This window comes from Triticum aestivum, chromosome 5D (assembly GCF_018294505.1).
Source record: "Triticum aestivum cultivar Chinese Spring chromosome 5D, IWGSC CS RefSeq v2.1, whole genome shotgun sequence".
In the NCBI taxonomy this organism is placed as follows: domain Eukaryota; kingdom Viridiplantae; phylum Streptophyta; class Magnoliopsida; order Poales; family Poaceae; genus Triticum; species Triticum aestivum.
This window is the reverse complement of record NC_057808.1, coordinates 55,260,517-55,275,349: the sequence shown is the minus strand read 5'-3', so window position 1 is coordinate 55,275,349 and position 14,833 is coordinate 55,260,517. Positions and strand designations below refer to the sequence as shown.

The following is a 14,833-nucleotide window of genomic DNA, read 5'->3' as shown; positions in this document are numbered from 1 at the left end:
GAAATTTTCTGTTAAGTTTTATGTTGTGAAGTTTTCAAGTTTTGGGTAAAAGATTTGATGGATTATGGAATAAGGAGTGGCAAGAGTCTAAGCTTGGGGATGCCCATGGCACCCCAATATAATCTAAGGACACCAAAAAGCCAAAGCTTGGGGATGCCCCGGAAGGCATCCCCTCTTTTGTCTACTTCCATCGGTAACTTACTTGGAGCTATATTTTTATTCACCACATGATATGTGTTTTGCTTGGAGCGTCTTGTATTATTTGAGTCTTTGTTTGCTAGTTTACCACAATCATCTTTGCTGTACACACCTTTTGATGAGAGACGCACATGATTCAGAATTGATTAGAATATTCTATGTGCTTCACTTATATCTTTTGAGCTATGTAGTTTTTGCTGTAGTGCTTCACTTATATCTTTAGAGCACGGTGGTGGATTTGTTTTATAGAAACTATTTTTCTCTCATGCTTCACTTATATTATTTTGAGAGTCTTAAACAACATGGTAATTTGCTTAATCCTAATATGCTAGGTATTCAAGACTAGTAAAAAACTTTCTTATGAGTGTGTTGAATACTAAGAGAAGCTTGATGATTGATGATTGTTTTGAGATATGGAGGTAGTGATATTAAAGTTGTGCTAGTTGAGTAGTTGTGAATTTGAGAAATGTTTGTGTTGAAGTTTGCAAGTCCCGTAGCATGCACGTATGGTAAACGTTATGTAACAAATTTGAAACATGAGGTGTTCTTTGATTGTCCTCCTTATGAGTGGCGGTCGGGGACGAGCGATGGTCTTTTCCTACCAATCTATCCCCCTAGGAGCATGCGCGTAGTGCTTGGTTTTTGATGACTTGTAGATTTTTGCAATAAGTATGTGAGTTCTTTATGACTAATGCTGAGTCCATGGATTATACGCACTCTCACCTTTCCATCATTGCTAGCCTCTTCGGTACCGTGCATTGCCCTTTCTCACATTGAGAGTTGGTGCAAACTTCGCCGGTGCATCCAAACCCCGTGATATGATACACTCTTTCACACATAAACCTCCTTATATCTTCCTCAAAACAGCCACCATACCTACCTATTATGGCATTTCCATAGCCATTCCGAGATATATTGCCATGCAACTTTCCACCGGTCCGTTTATCATGACACGTTCATCATTATCATATTTGCTTTGCATGATCATGAAGTTGACATAGTATTTGTGGCAAAGCCACCATTCATAATTCTTTCATACATGTCACTCTTAATTCATTGCATATCCCGGTACACCGCCGGAGGCATTCATATAGAGTCATACTTTGTTCTAGTATCGAGTTGTAATCATTGAGTTGTAAATAAATAGAAGCGTGATGATCATCATTTTTAGAGCATTGTCCCAAGTGAAAAAAATAAAAAAAGGCCATAAAAAACGAGAAGAAGGCCCAAAAACAGAGAATGAGAGAAAAAGAGAGAAGGGACAATGTTACTATCCTTTTACCACACTTGTGCTTCAAAGTAGCACCATAATCTTCATGATAGAGAGTCTCTTGTTTTGTCACTTTCATATACTAGTGGGAATTTTTCATTATAGAACTTGGCTTGTATATTCCAACAATGGGCTTCCTCAAATGCCCTAGGTCTTCGTGAGCAAGCAAGTTGGATGCACACCCACTTAGTTTCTTTTGTTGAGCTTTCATACATTTATAACTCTAGTGCATCTGTTGCATGGCAATCCCTACTCCTTGCATTAACATCAATCGATGGGCATCTCCATAGCTCATTGATTAGCCGCATTGATGTGAGACTTTCCCCTTTTTTGTCTTCTCCACATAACCCCCATCATTATATTCTATTCCATCCATAGTGCTATATCCATGACTCACGCTCATGTATTGCATGAAGGTTGAAAAAGTTTGAGATTACTAAAGTATAAAACAATTGCTTGGCTTGTCATCGGGGTTGTGCATGATGAGAGCATTCTTGTGTGACGAAAATGGATCATGACTAAACTATATGATTTTGTAGGGATGAACTTTCTTTGGCCATGTTATTTTGAGAGGACATAATTGCTTAGTTAGTATGCTTGAAGTATTATTACTTTTATGTCAATATGAACTTTTATCTTGAATCTTTCAGATCTGAATATTCATACCACAATTAAGAAGAATTACATTGAAATTATGCCAAGTAGTATTCCACATCAAAAATTCTGTTTTTATCATTTACCTACTCGAGGACGAGCATGAATTGAGCTTGGGGATGGTTGATACGTCTGCAACGTATCTATAATTTTTTATTGTTCCATGCTATATTATATTCTGTTTTGGATATATTAATGGGGTTTATTATACATTTTTATATTATTTTTTGGACTAACATATTAACCGGAGGCCCAGCCCAGAATTGTTGTTTTTTAACTATTTCAGAGTTTCGCAGAAAAAGAATATCAAATGGAGTCCAAACGGAATGAAACCTTCGGGAACGTGATTTTCGGAACGAACGTGATCCAGAGGACTTGGACCCTACGTCAAGACATCAACTAGGAAGGCACGAGGTAGGGGGGCGCGCCTACCCCCCCCCCCAGGGCGCGCCCTCCACCCTCATGGGCCCCACGTTGCTCCACCGACGTACTTCTTCCTCCTATATATACCTATGTACTCCCAAACTACCAGATACGGAGCCAAAAACCTAATTCCACCGCCGTAACCTTCTGTACCCGTGAGATCCCATCTTAGGGGCCTTTTCCGGAGCTCCGCCAGAGGGGGCATCGATCACGGAGGGCTTCTACATCAACAGCATAGCCTCTCCGATGATGTGTGAGTAGTTTACCTCAGACCTTCGGGTCCATAGTTATTAGCTAGATGGCTTCTTCTCTCTTTTTGGATCTCAATACAATGTTCTCCCCCTCTCTCGTGAAGATCTATTCGATGTAATCTTCTTTTGCGGTGTGTTTGTTGAGACCGATGAATTGTGGGTTTATGATCAAGTTTATCTATGAACAATATTTGAATCTTCTCTGAATTCTTTTATATATTATTGGTTATCTTTGCAAGTCTCTTCGAAGGATCAGTTTGGTTTGGCCTACTAGATTGATCTTTCTTGCAATGGGAGAAGTGCTTAGCTTTGGGTTCAATCTTGCGCTGTCCTTTCCCAGTGACAGTAGGGGCAGCATGGCACGTATTGTATTGTTGCCATCGAGGATAACAAGATGGGGTTTATATCATATTGCATGAGTTTATCCCTCTACATCATTTCATCTTACTTAAAGCGTTACTCTGTTCTTATGAACTTAATACTCTAGATGCATGCTGGATAGCGGTCGATGTGTGGAGTAATAGTAGTAGATGCAGGCAGGAGTCGGTCTACTTGTCTCGGACGTGATGCCTATATACATGATCATACCTAGATATTCTCATAACTATGCTCAATTCTGTCAATTGCTCAATAGTAATTTGTTCACCCACCGTAATACTTATGCTCATGAGAAAAGCCACTAGTGAAACCTATGGCCCCCAGTCTATTTTCCATCATATTAATCTTCCAACACTTAGTTACTTTTATTGCCTTTTATTTTACTTTGCATCTTTATCATAAAAATACCAAAAATATTATCTTATCATATCTATCTGATCTCACTCTCGTAAGTGGCCGTGAAGGGATTGACAACCCCTTTATTGCGTTGGTTGCGAGGATTTATTTGTTTTTGTAGGTGCGAGGGACTTGTGCGTGGCCTCCTACTGGATTGATACATTGGTTCTCAAAAACTGAGGGAAATACTTACGCTACTTTGCTGCATCACCCTTTCCTCTTCAAGGGAAAACCAACGCAATGCTCAAGAGGTAGCAGTGTGGCAGTAGGTGTGCTGCTCGAATCCGGCGGCAGCGGGGAGAGCTTAAATCATGTGGCAGCACGGCGGCGATCCGATGGCGGTGAAGTGGCTAATTCGGCCGATTTGGAGGCGGGTGGCGGTGGATCAGCGATGGATCCTGCAGCGGCGGCGGTGGAGCTGCTGGATTTGATACCTCGGCGGCTACGGTAGCGCAGCGGGAGGCAGGGATAGCCGGCGGGGTTGCAGTGGTGCTGGGGATGAACGGACGAGCGGCGGCGGCAATATTTCCGGCCAGAAATCACCGGTGGCGGAGACGGGCGGCAGCAAGCGGGTGGGCGGCATGAAACTGAAAAGCGGTTGGCGGTTGGCGAGTTTTACATCTCCTGTAGACGAAGCAAGTTCCACGAAATAAACTCTGTCGCAGATGTCTAAGACTACCTACAGTGGGAGTAACATAGGTAGTAACATCACACATATCTAGATAAAATAGATGATGTGGCAAGCAATAAATGAAGAAAGAGAGGCATGTGATAACATAGCTAGTTACTATTAGTATGAGTAACATCACGCATAAGATGAGTCTATAGACTAATAAATGAAGTGTTGTATGTTACCACATATATGTTACTACCCACTACTCCCTCCTTTCCGGTTTATAGGGCTCAATTCAAAAATCTCACCAACCAAGGTAGATGGTGAGTGGTGGAATACTTTTTGTAATTTGCAAAAGCACCCAATTAATGTTTTTGTTTTCCTCAAAAATTTATGTTTACGAATGTATTAATTGCAATGCATGCATGCATAAAGTATATGCATTGGTCAATTCTCTTAATACTTGCATGCAATTATTTAATGCACGTTGGAATCTGAAATTGTGATGGGGAACAACCAAATTAAGCCTTATAAAATGGAAAAACTAAGATTTTGAGATAAGCCCTATAAACCGGAAAGGAGAGAGTATAGAGGTAGTAACATAGAATAGTAAAGCGCAACATCGACTTTGTTGTAAGACTGACAGTTGAATTTGACACTCATCTCGCGATAAGTCCAATGACTGACGACGCGGCGAATCTTTTAAAAAATCCACTGCCCTAAAAAATTGGGTCACGTGGGAGGTTTCCGAAAAAAAGTGGTGGGGTGGATCCTTCCAACGAAACGACACAGGTGACTAGAGCGACCCGAGCCAACAGAAGGAGGTTTTTGCCGCCGCCGCCACCGCCGCCACGTCCGAGTTATACTCCGCTGCGGCCGCCGCCGCCAAGTCTCAACAAAGATGGAACTGGACACCAGCACGCTGCAGAACCTCGACATCACCTCCCACGAAGAGGACCCAGGGCCCGTTGCAGTTTCCGAAGGCGGCCACGAAGGCATAGATGATCACGACGACGATGAGGGCTTGGAAGAGCCGCAGGTGACCTTATACGTCGCGGAGGAGCCAAAGGAACCATCGGACTGGCATCTCCTTCTCCCCCAACACTTCCCCGACAAAGCTGGCGGTGCCCCGGTCCAACACAACTATATATGCTCTGTTGCATTACATGTTAGATTTTGATGCCCCATCTGAGCTTCTCTCTAACCGCTATACATATGTTTCTTTTGTTCAGGCCTGGCTTGATCCTGTCAATTTGCCGTCAGGCGAGTTGAGTAGATGCGGCTTCTGTGGCGCCCCGCTGCGTTTCGTCCTCCAGGTTTCATTCGTTAACTTTCTATGATGATCACCTCTGCTACATACAGGGATTGGCAACAAATTCGGCATGCTTGTGTGCAGCTCCAGGCGCCAATTAAATGGAAGGAGACAGCCTGCCACCGCACATTCTTTGTGTTCATGTGTCCATCCATGTCTTGCTTGATGCAAGACCAGCATGAGCAAGGGAAAGACAGGGCAGGAATTCTTAGAAGGTACTGCTAGTATATTTGTTGATTGCTCTCAAGTTTTAAATCGAACAGTTTTCCGTTTCTCGTGTTGATTGCATGTAGTGGATGAATTGTGTTGCAGTGTGAAGGTTTTCAGGTGCCAGCTGGCCAAGAATAACCCATTTTACCCGGTCGAAGAGCCTCGACCTGAGGACTGCGTTGATCCTGAGGGCTGCGTTGTGGCACAATGTGCAGGAGGTATCTTTTTTTTTTTTTGCTTGAGTTATATTGTTTTTCTGTACTTCAGCATTGTTGTGGAGAGAGATGTTTCGAAGCTAACCTTAACTTCACCCTTTATTTGCGTGGTTCATACTATAGAGTCCATGGTTTCCCTGTTTTAGAGGGATGAACACACTTATCATTTCCTTGACTAATTTTATCTCTATTTTCACAACTAACCCTCTTTTTTAATAGCATGATTTTCACTTCATTGGCCACCACGTATTTCAAATTGCTGACATCTTCCCCGTACAGAAATCACTATGCTTTTGATTTTCGAAAAAGGAATATATTGATATCACGAAGATATCAATTACACCCGGCCTCTGTACCAACAAAATGTCTAAAGACATCAAGAATACACACAGCCAAAAAAGATAATAAAAATAAGAAGAAGAAAAAGCCCCGCCACGATGATCAATCATTAGCAACAACAACACTCTAATCATCACCAAAGACAACACCCGGCTTACAAAAAAGGTTCTCCAAAAGCAACGCCTTCAAGAAGGAAACAATGCACTAGCATTGTTGTTACCCGATTGAAGATCTTGAGTTTTCACCTTGGAGAAAGTCCGAGTTCACCCAAAAACAATGCCTTCAGCAAGGTCATTGCCAGGTACAACCAATGAAGGTGAGATATTGGGTTTTCACCCTGTGAATCGAGACTCGGTACTCGAGGAGCACCACCAAAATTGCAGTCCTCCAGTGTTGTCGCCCCTGCTTGCCGATGCCGCTATTGCAAGTCATCAAACACCTAGCACGCAGTCGTCATTGCATCTAGTACACCTTTCCACCAACGCTTCAAGACCTCCAATCGCAGCCGCCATGACTTTCTCCATCTCACTCAGTGACTTGAGAATCTTGACTTAGACATGTCCCATGACTCTGATAAAAAAACGAAACTTCGCGTCACTCCCTTTTAAAGCCGTGCTGGCTAATAATATGAGCGCGCGCGATCGGATTCTTTCGAATCTAGAAATTCAGGGGCGACATATGCCAATCCGTATAGATCTTTGACGAGGAAAACCGGAACACGTTGGTGGCCAGATTGAAGAGGTTAACGTCCGCCAGAAAGACACCAACATGTCAGTGGCCAGATTGAAGAGGTTAACGTCCGACAGAAAGACGCCATGGCTGACGAAGATTACTAGGGACAAACCACCACCCGCCTCTGCAGAAAACGAGCAGCTCCACACGAGGCGCGCCGCTCCAGCCACCGCACCGAGCACCACTCCGAAACCCCACTCATGAACAAACTCCTCCTTGCAGACCCCATGGCGCCAAGCCCCGGATCTGGCCGTTCCCCGCGAGGAACAACTCACCAGACGGGGTAGCAGCAAGCAGCCGCTACGCATGCACCCCGGGCCGATCGGCGGCAGGAGGCAAGGCCCCAATCCGCGGGGACGTCACCAAGATGAGATCCAGCGGCGGTGACCTTCACGACTCGAGCCACCGGGGACAAAGTGGGTGAGCAGATGGAGGAAGCGTAGGGAGGGAAGGAGCAGGAGGTGGAGGAACTCCCGCCGCCGGCAACGGCGGCGAGGGAAGGTGAGGATGGAGGCGGTGCTCGGGGGGAAAACCTGATCGCCCCCGAGTCGCCTGCACGAGACGACGCGGGGTTACGCCTCCAGGTGCTTACGAGCGTCAGTTGTATTCGACTGGTGATTACTATGCTTTTGATAATACTCTTGGTGTCTCTGGAAATCCTCTTTGCTTCTATTATGCGCCAATTTGCTTATGATGCCCAGTTGACATACTGTATAAACATGACCACTTTATCATATCATTTCTCTTACAAATGTTCCTGTTAGGGCCGCGTCCTCGGCTGTTGTGATTGGTGTGGCACATGGAAAGGTGAAGAGATTTGCAGCCACTGTTGCGAAGCAAGGTACTGTTCCAAGAAGCACCAGGTATTCACCAATCAGACAATCATCATGTCTATTTTTCTTATCTGTTTGTGTCTGCTCCTTATTGAATTATTATACATCAAATTATTTGTAATGTTCTTATTCAGGAATTGCATTGGCATGCTAGTCACAAGAATGACTGCTGTCAAATACCAGGTTCATTCAATGACTCTAATCTGCCAGGTGCACGAAAAGGTGGTTGTTCTCTGAGTGCTCTTTTATAGGTCTGAAGTGTAGCTCCAATGTAATGTTTTCATTTTCGGCTACTTGCAGTATTTGCTGGCAGTTCATGGCCTGAATATCTTATATTTGATGAAGTGGAGACCCCTTATTGTGGCGAAAACAGCTCAGAGCAGTTGGTGGAAGAAGGCGACGAACCAGATGACATAACACAATTATTGATGGATCAGTTTGAGGTTTTTGGCCTGTTGTAGTTTCCTCATATGTTTTATTCACTGCCAGTGTTTCTTAGTACCAGACTACTATTTTTGTGTAGGCTGATGATGACAAAACATGCTGGGCATCGTTCATAGACCGTGTAGAAGGAACTCATCAAGTATTGAGGTGAGTGAACTAGAGTCATTACTTTAGTTATCCTTTTCCCTTTTTGAATATGAATTTGGTATTAGATAATCATGTACTGCTTCAAGGTAAGCCATAGACTTGTAGAACGACAAGGTTTTGAATCAATGATTCATCTTCTTGGCAGGCGTCCTTAAACCCAAACTATCTGAGTATGAGTGTTCTGTCCATTACTGTGGTTTTATGAACTTATTAAGGTATTGGTTAGATTAATTTTTGCTTATAACAGTTTAATAAGTGTACATGTAATGGTCCATTATCGGAAAAGAAGTATTTTCCATATCATCATGAGTCCCTACTTCGCTTGATGTAACATCAGCTAAAGCTGCAGCAAATCGTTGGTGGTTGTTTCAGGGGGTTGTTGAGTTTAATTAATGTTTAATGCAGGTACTGTGGGGAAGAAAATGCAGAACCTCTTTGGGCAGAATCAACGGGGTCTCTGACAAGTGCTGACATTCCATCATGCATCTATTGTAATGCCCCACTTGCCTATGAATTTCAGGTTAGTCCAGTTTGAGTTTTTGATAATCCATCCAATTTTGTGTTTTCTACGCTGGAAACACTTGCTGAGATGCACTATGCATCAGTCGAAACAGTGTCGTATAAGAAAAATGAAAATGCGCCGAATAGTTTTGTAGTAATGTATGCCTAACTTTGACCTTGAAGTGGGAAATGCAGAACCTGATTTTTGCAGTACAATCAGAATATCACTACTGGAAGTGGCATAAGCTACAATTTCCCTATTAAGCCCCTCTCTTATAAGAGATGTAGGAATCATAACTTGAGGCAGAGACCAACTACTTGCAGTTGTGTTACTCTGATGTGAATACTAGAATCTGATTCTAGGATTCCTCTCATATATTAAAAAAAAGTGAAGTTGGGGTAAATTTTGAAAGATCAGATGGTATACAGATCGTATCATTCATTGAATGGCACATAAGATCCCATCCACTGACCACTGTCTACATGACAAAATATTAATTGTTATAGCTTTTGACAGCAAATGTGTAAATAGTTCCTAAATGTTAACTTATTAAGCCTTCATAATAAGTGTTCTGCGGTGATCTCTGTGCGACAAAAGGAGGAGACGGTGTGGCGTCCTCATTTACATTATGTGAAACGCCTGGAAGGAGAGGAACCGACACATCTTCAATGACACCTTCGAGGAGATTACGCAGCGTGATTTGGCCTTCAGCCAAGGGTTGTTCAAATTCATGAGTAGTTAGCATGTGGTCTTAAGCTCGTTTGGGGTTCCAGCATGCCCCTCTTTAAACATTGCCAACATGTACATATTCTCCCCTTCTTAATGAGAAGGCAGTGCTCCTGCCTGTGGCCAAAAAGAATTTATTTAATTTTATCTATTTTTACTATGCACACAGGTAATGCCGCAACTACTCCATTACTTCAATGTGGAAAGTGACCAAGACCCTCTCGATTGGACAACAATTATTGTGTACACATGCCGAGATTCGTGTGATAAAAGTATCAGCTACAAGGAGGAGTTTGTATGGGTTCAGTTATCAACCGATACAATAAGCACATACCGAGCCATTTCAACTCCAGCTGGTTTGTAGCACTTAAAATACAACCTGTCAGTCTGTTAACAGTTGCATAAATGCGGTTGCATGATGGGTGTTCAGAATAAAAGGCTGAGTTCTCCGAATTAATCCACGTCCTGGTTGGAAGCTCTGGTAGAACCTGTTTGGAAGTTTACTGTTTCGAATTCAGGCTGCTCGAATTGTCGTAGATTGTAGACTAGTAGTCATAACGTCTCAAACCATATGGTGTTCTGGGAAGACAAAGAAAATTGCACTCAATCCAAGCAGAATAGTGTGGGCACTCTGGTTTTATGGTCTGTGTACCCTGCATCCGATGGTATCGTGTGTCTTTGTGTTAACTTGCCTATAAGCTCTGTCGATTTAGCAATAGTTTGAGGGCCGCTTTCTGGCGTTTGCTCGATTGAAATGTGAATAATTCCCGGATGAAAGGGCATCTACAATTGAATTACCCACCTGCGGCGTCTAGGGTTAGTCTTCCAAAAGCAGGAGCTTGTGTTGGTTAGTTAGACGGTTTCCCAACCTTTAGCCTCCCATTAGGCGGCTTTTGTCAAGAAAGTTTCTAAAAATAGTAGAAGACACTTTTTAACTAATATTTCGTGGTTCAGTAAATAGATCCGTGTAAAGCGTATGAAACTATCAACATAACTGACAAAATACTTGAATCTGCCAACTGAGGTACGGAGTAATAGCTAAACTTCTATCAATTCCCCATTGCCTGGTCCTTGGGAAAAAAATGTCGAGGATAAAGATATGTGAGATATAGGTATGAGGGCATCTATATGCTCAGTGGGACTAAACTTCCTACATACCAAAATCTGCACAAGCACCACATTCCAAAATCCAACATGATCTAACTATTGTGCAACCAAAGAAATAGATATATCCGTCAAGCCTTGGGGTACTCCCAGTGCTCCAATGTCAAAAAACATTTTTAAATATTCTGAAAAAAAATGAGAATGTTCACAAGGAATGTCATTACACCTCCTTAAAATTTTAGATCCAAAATCAAAATGTACATTAAGAAACAAAAAAGAGAAATCCAGATCTGAATAGTGTCAATGTTGCTCTTGTCTCTTCTTTACACTATTCATGCTAGATTTCATATTTTTGTTTCTCAATATGTGATTCAAGTTTGGACCTGAAATTTTTAGGGCTTGTAGTCACATTCATTGTAAACATTCACAATTTTTTTTGGAATTTTTTGTAACACTTAAAAATTGTTTTTTTGACATTGGAGTACCGGGAGTACCCAAGGCTAGGAGCACGGGATAGTTTCCCCACATTTTAGCAAACAGGCAACATTCAGAAATCAAGATGTCATAACAGTATTTTTAGCTGCATCAGGGCTTTTACAAGGTCATAGTTCTACTTTGGGTTGAACCGGATGCACGCTTTTGTGCCGAAAACATGAAATTATTCAGGGGCTGCCAGACTCCCTGGACAATTATCCGTCAAGATCTTACCTTTCATGACTGCATAGACAATGCGCTCCCTCCAATGAAAATTGGTACAGTTCATAAATAGATAAAGAACAAATTTTAGCAATCAGGCAACATTCAGAAACAAGGGAATCATAAGTTCATAATAGTATGTTTAGTTGCATCAGGGATTTTACAATGTCCTAGTTCTACTTTGGGTTGAAATGGATTCACTCTTTTGTGCCAAAAACATAAAATAATTCAGGGGCCGCGAGACTCCCTGGACATGAGGTGTACACATTGCACCGTTGTTGCCCTCGCCGACGCTCCATAAAAGCGAGAGCACCCACCTTGTTGTTAACAAGAGAAATGTGATTAGGTTCGGAGGCCAAACACACCGACGTATGTAGATCTCACCCCCTCCAAGTAGGGATACATGGCTGCCACCGTGAGCATGATCCCCATACCAGAACCAGCCACACCTGCGAAATCAGCCAAAACCATCAACACGCCAATGCAAACGCCACAGAGACAAGCTGCCTTGGTGACGTGCCTCCAGAATTCCCTATGAAACATGGAGTCTTACCCTGGACCCACCTGCATTGAATCGACAATGGCATAAGTGAAGGAATTGAGTTGGTAACGGGGAATCATGGACAGAAGTTATTGAATTTTTTTTAGAAAAGAAGGAGGACCCCGGCTTGTGCATCTGGACGATCCATGCAGCCACTTTATTAATTATTCACACAAGGTCTCACAAAATCATACAACAGTAAGACTAAAGCCACCGTCTAGGCAACATCTGCCGCTACTTCTATCCAGTTGATGAAGGGATGCTGATAGTCTAAACCTAATACCAAACATACCTCGCAGCCAAACCTACCATCTAAGACCTGAGGTCCCAACCAGGACGCCTGCCGGGTATGGGGTACCCACCAATCCGGCGCACTCCTTAACCAGGACGCCTGCCGGGTATGAGGCCGCCGCAGCCACCTGCCACCAATCCATCTTCAGTGATGTACTTCTGCATCTACCTTGTCCAGTCTAGCTGTCGTCGATGCCACCACGACGCCAGACAACGCCACCATCTTGCGTTCGTCCATCATCACACGCCCACCGGTGAGACCCCCACTACTAGAAAAAGGGCTATAGATGGGTTTGACACTAATGGCGCACCAGACAAGCGGTGCGCCATTAGTATATACTAATGGCGCACCACCTTCTGATACGCCATTAGAGTTGAAACTACTAATGGCGCACCTGGCCCAGGGTGCGCCATTAGTATCATTTTTTTAACTAGTGCGCCTGTCCAAACATACTAATGGCGCATCCAAACACAGTGCGCCATTACTAGTTGTAACTAGTAATGGCGCACCTGGCCCAGGGTGCGCCATTAGTATCAAATTTTTTTTAACTAGTGCGCCTGTCCAAACATACTAATGGCGCATCCAGACACAGTGCACCATTACTAGTTGTAACTAGTAATGGCGCACCTGCCGGAAAGTGCGCCACAAATGTTGTTTTTTCTATTATATTTTTATTCCCTTTTTTGCAAAACTACTAATGGCGCACTTTTCCACCGTGCGCCATTACTAGTTTAAACTAGTAATGGCGCACTGTGGAACAGTGCGCCATTAGTATGTTATTTTTTTGCAAAACTACTAATGGCGCACCACCAGAAGGTGCGCCATTAGTAACCTGGATTACTAATGACGCATTTAGAGTTGGTGCGCCATTAGTAAGTGGGCAGCAACAAGATATTTTGGACAACCTCTCCTACCCACATTCACTTTCTCCCCACTTCATTCTCTCCACCTCCTCCTTGTCTCGGGTGCCTCCTCTTTTTCACCTCATTTCCACCATAGATTCATTCAATTTAAGTGGTTAAATTACCTTGTTTTGATAGGTAAGTAAGGAGGGAAGCTATATTTATGTTGTTCTCCCTACAACAATGTGCACATGCACTTTTTATGGCCTAGCTTGATCTATGTATGTTCGTGGTGTTGCATATGTTTGTGGTGTTGCATATGTGTTTGTGTTTGGAGGTGTACCGGTATTTGAAATGCGATAGTTGCCAATATTTTGCCGGAATGTTGATTCATTTCCGTTTCGGCGAGAATTTTGGCATTAAGCATTCTTTTTGGTCCTATTTTTAGGGAAAGTCATGCCAAATTTTTTCTTGGTTCTAAAATATCGTTTTGCTCTACCCCGCAGGCAACCATGGTCTGCATGATGACCGAAGGCATCGTGAATAGGTTTTTGAGGTCCGCGAAGGCCGAGATGCTTCAAAAGAATGAGACGGAGATAAGATGTCCGTGTCGAAGATGCAAGCTGAAGAGCCTTATTGCGGACCCGGAATCCGGGCAGGTGCGGGACCACCTGCTCTTGCGTGGTTTCATGGATGGCTATCGGTGGCAAGGTGATGAAGATGACTACGAAGTCGTCCATGGGGGCCGGGCAAGAAATGAGGAAGGGCAGCAAGACAACCACCGCGGCTCGGGCGGGCGAGAAGACGAAGAATCCCCAGGAGATGATCACGATGGTGATGCTGTACACAGTCATCATGTAGAAGATGCAGGACATGATGATGAGGAAGATGCCGGAGCAGACGACGGGCATGATCATGAAGATGATGATGTCGGCGGAGCAGACGACGCTGGACCATCGATGGGCTGAGTGCAGGACCCTCATATTCAAGAGCTGCTTCTCAAGCAGACGGATAACGCAAGAGCTGCCGCCCGAGAGAAAGCCAAGATGGATCAACTTGAGTTAGACGCGGTTACTCCATTGTATGAAGGATGCAGGCCCGAGGATACCCGCCTGAAAGTAACGCTCATGGCTCTGGAGATGAAGGTAAAACACAAAATGACCGACGCATGCTTCGACGAGAACATGTCATTCTGGCACGAACGTCTTCCCAAGGGGAACAAGTGCCCGACCAGTTTGGAGGAGGCGAAGAAAATCGTGTGTCCTCTGGATTTACCGCACGTGAAATACCATGTGTGCATGAACAATTGCATCATTTATCGGGACGAGCACGCGGAGTGTACCATATGTCCGGTGTGCGGCGTCACTCGATACAAGAAGAGGAAGAAAGCTCCTCGAAAAGTGGTGTGGTACTTTCCGATCACTCCTCGTCTGCAGCGGTATTTCGCGGACCCTAAGGTAGCAAAGCTCCTGCGTTGGCACGCAGATAGGGAGGAGAAGAAGCGAGAAGATGACGCAAATGATCCGGAGATAGATAAAAAAGACAAGATGCTGAGTCACCCTAAGGATGCGAGCCAGTGGCAAGCGTTGAACTTCGAAGACCTAGAATTTGGGAACGATCCAAGGAACATCGTGCTGGGCGCGAGCACCGATGGAGTCAATCCGTTTGGCAGCCAGAGAAGCACACATAGCACCTGGCCTGTGTTTGTGTGGATG

General features: G+C 43.8%; 1 protein-coding gene across 1 annotated transcript; it reads left to right on the top strand.

Moving 5' to 3' along the window:
* The first annotated feature begins 5,050 nt into the window (after positions 1–5,050).
* On the top strand, positions 5,051–10,123 carry LOC123120242 (programmed cell death protein 2). The gene is made up of 11 exons (XM_044540222.1): positions 5,051–5,315; positions 5,416–5,499; positions 5,580–5,710; positions 5,808–5,901; positions 7,435–7,605; positions 7,756–7,854; positions 7,959–8,046; positions 8,125–8,267; positions 8,348–8,415; positions 8,821–8,935; positions 9,813–10,123. Exons 1-11 carry the CDS (start codon positions 5,085–5,087, stop codon positions 10,005–10,007), a joined length of 1,419 nt encoding a protein of 472 aa, XP_044396157.1. The 5' UTR covers positions 5,051–5,084; the 3' UTR covers positions 10,008–10,123.
* The last annotated feature ends 4,710 nt before the right edge of the window (positions 10,124–14,833 follow it).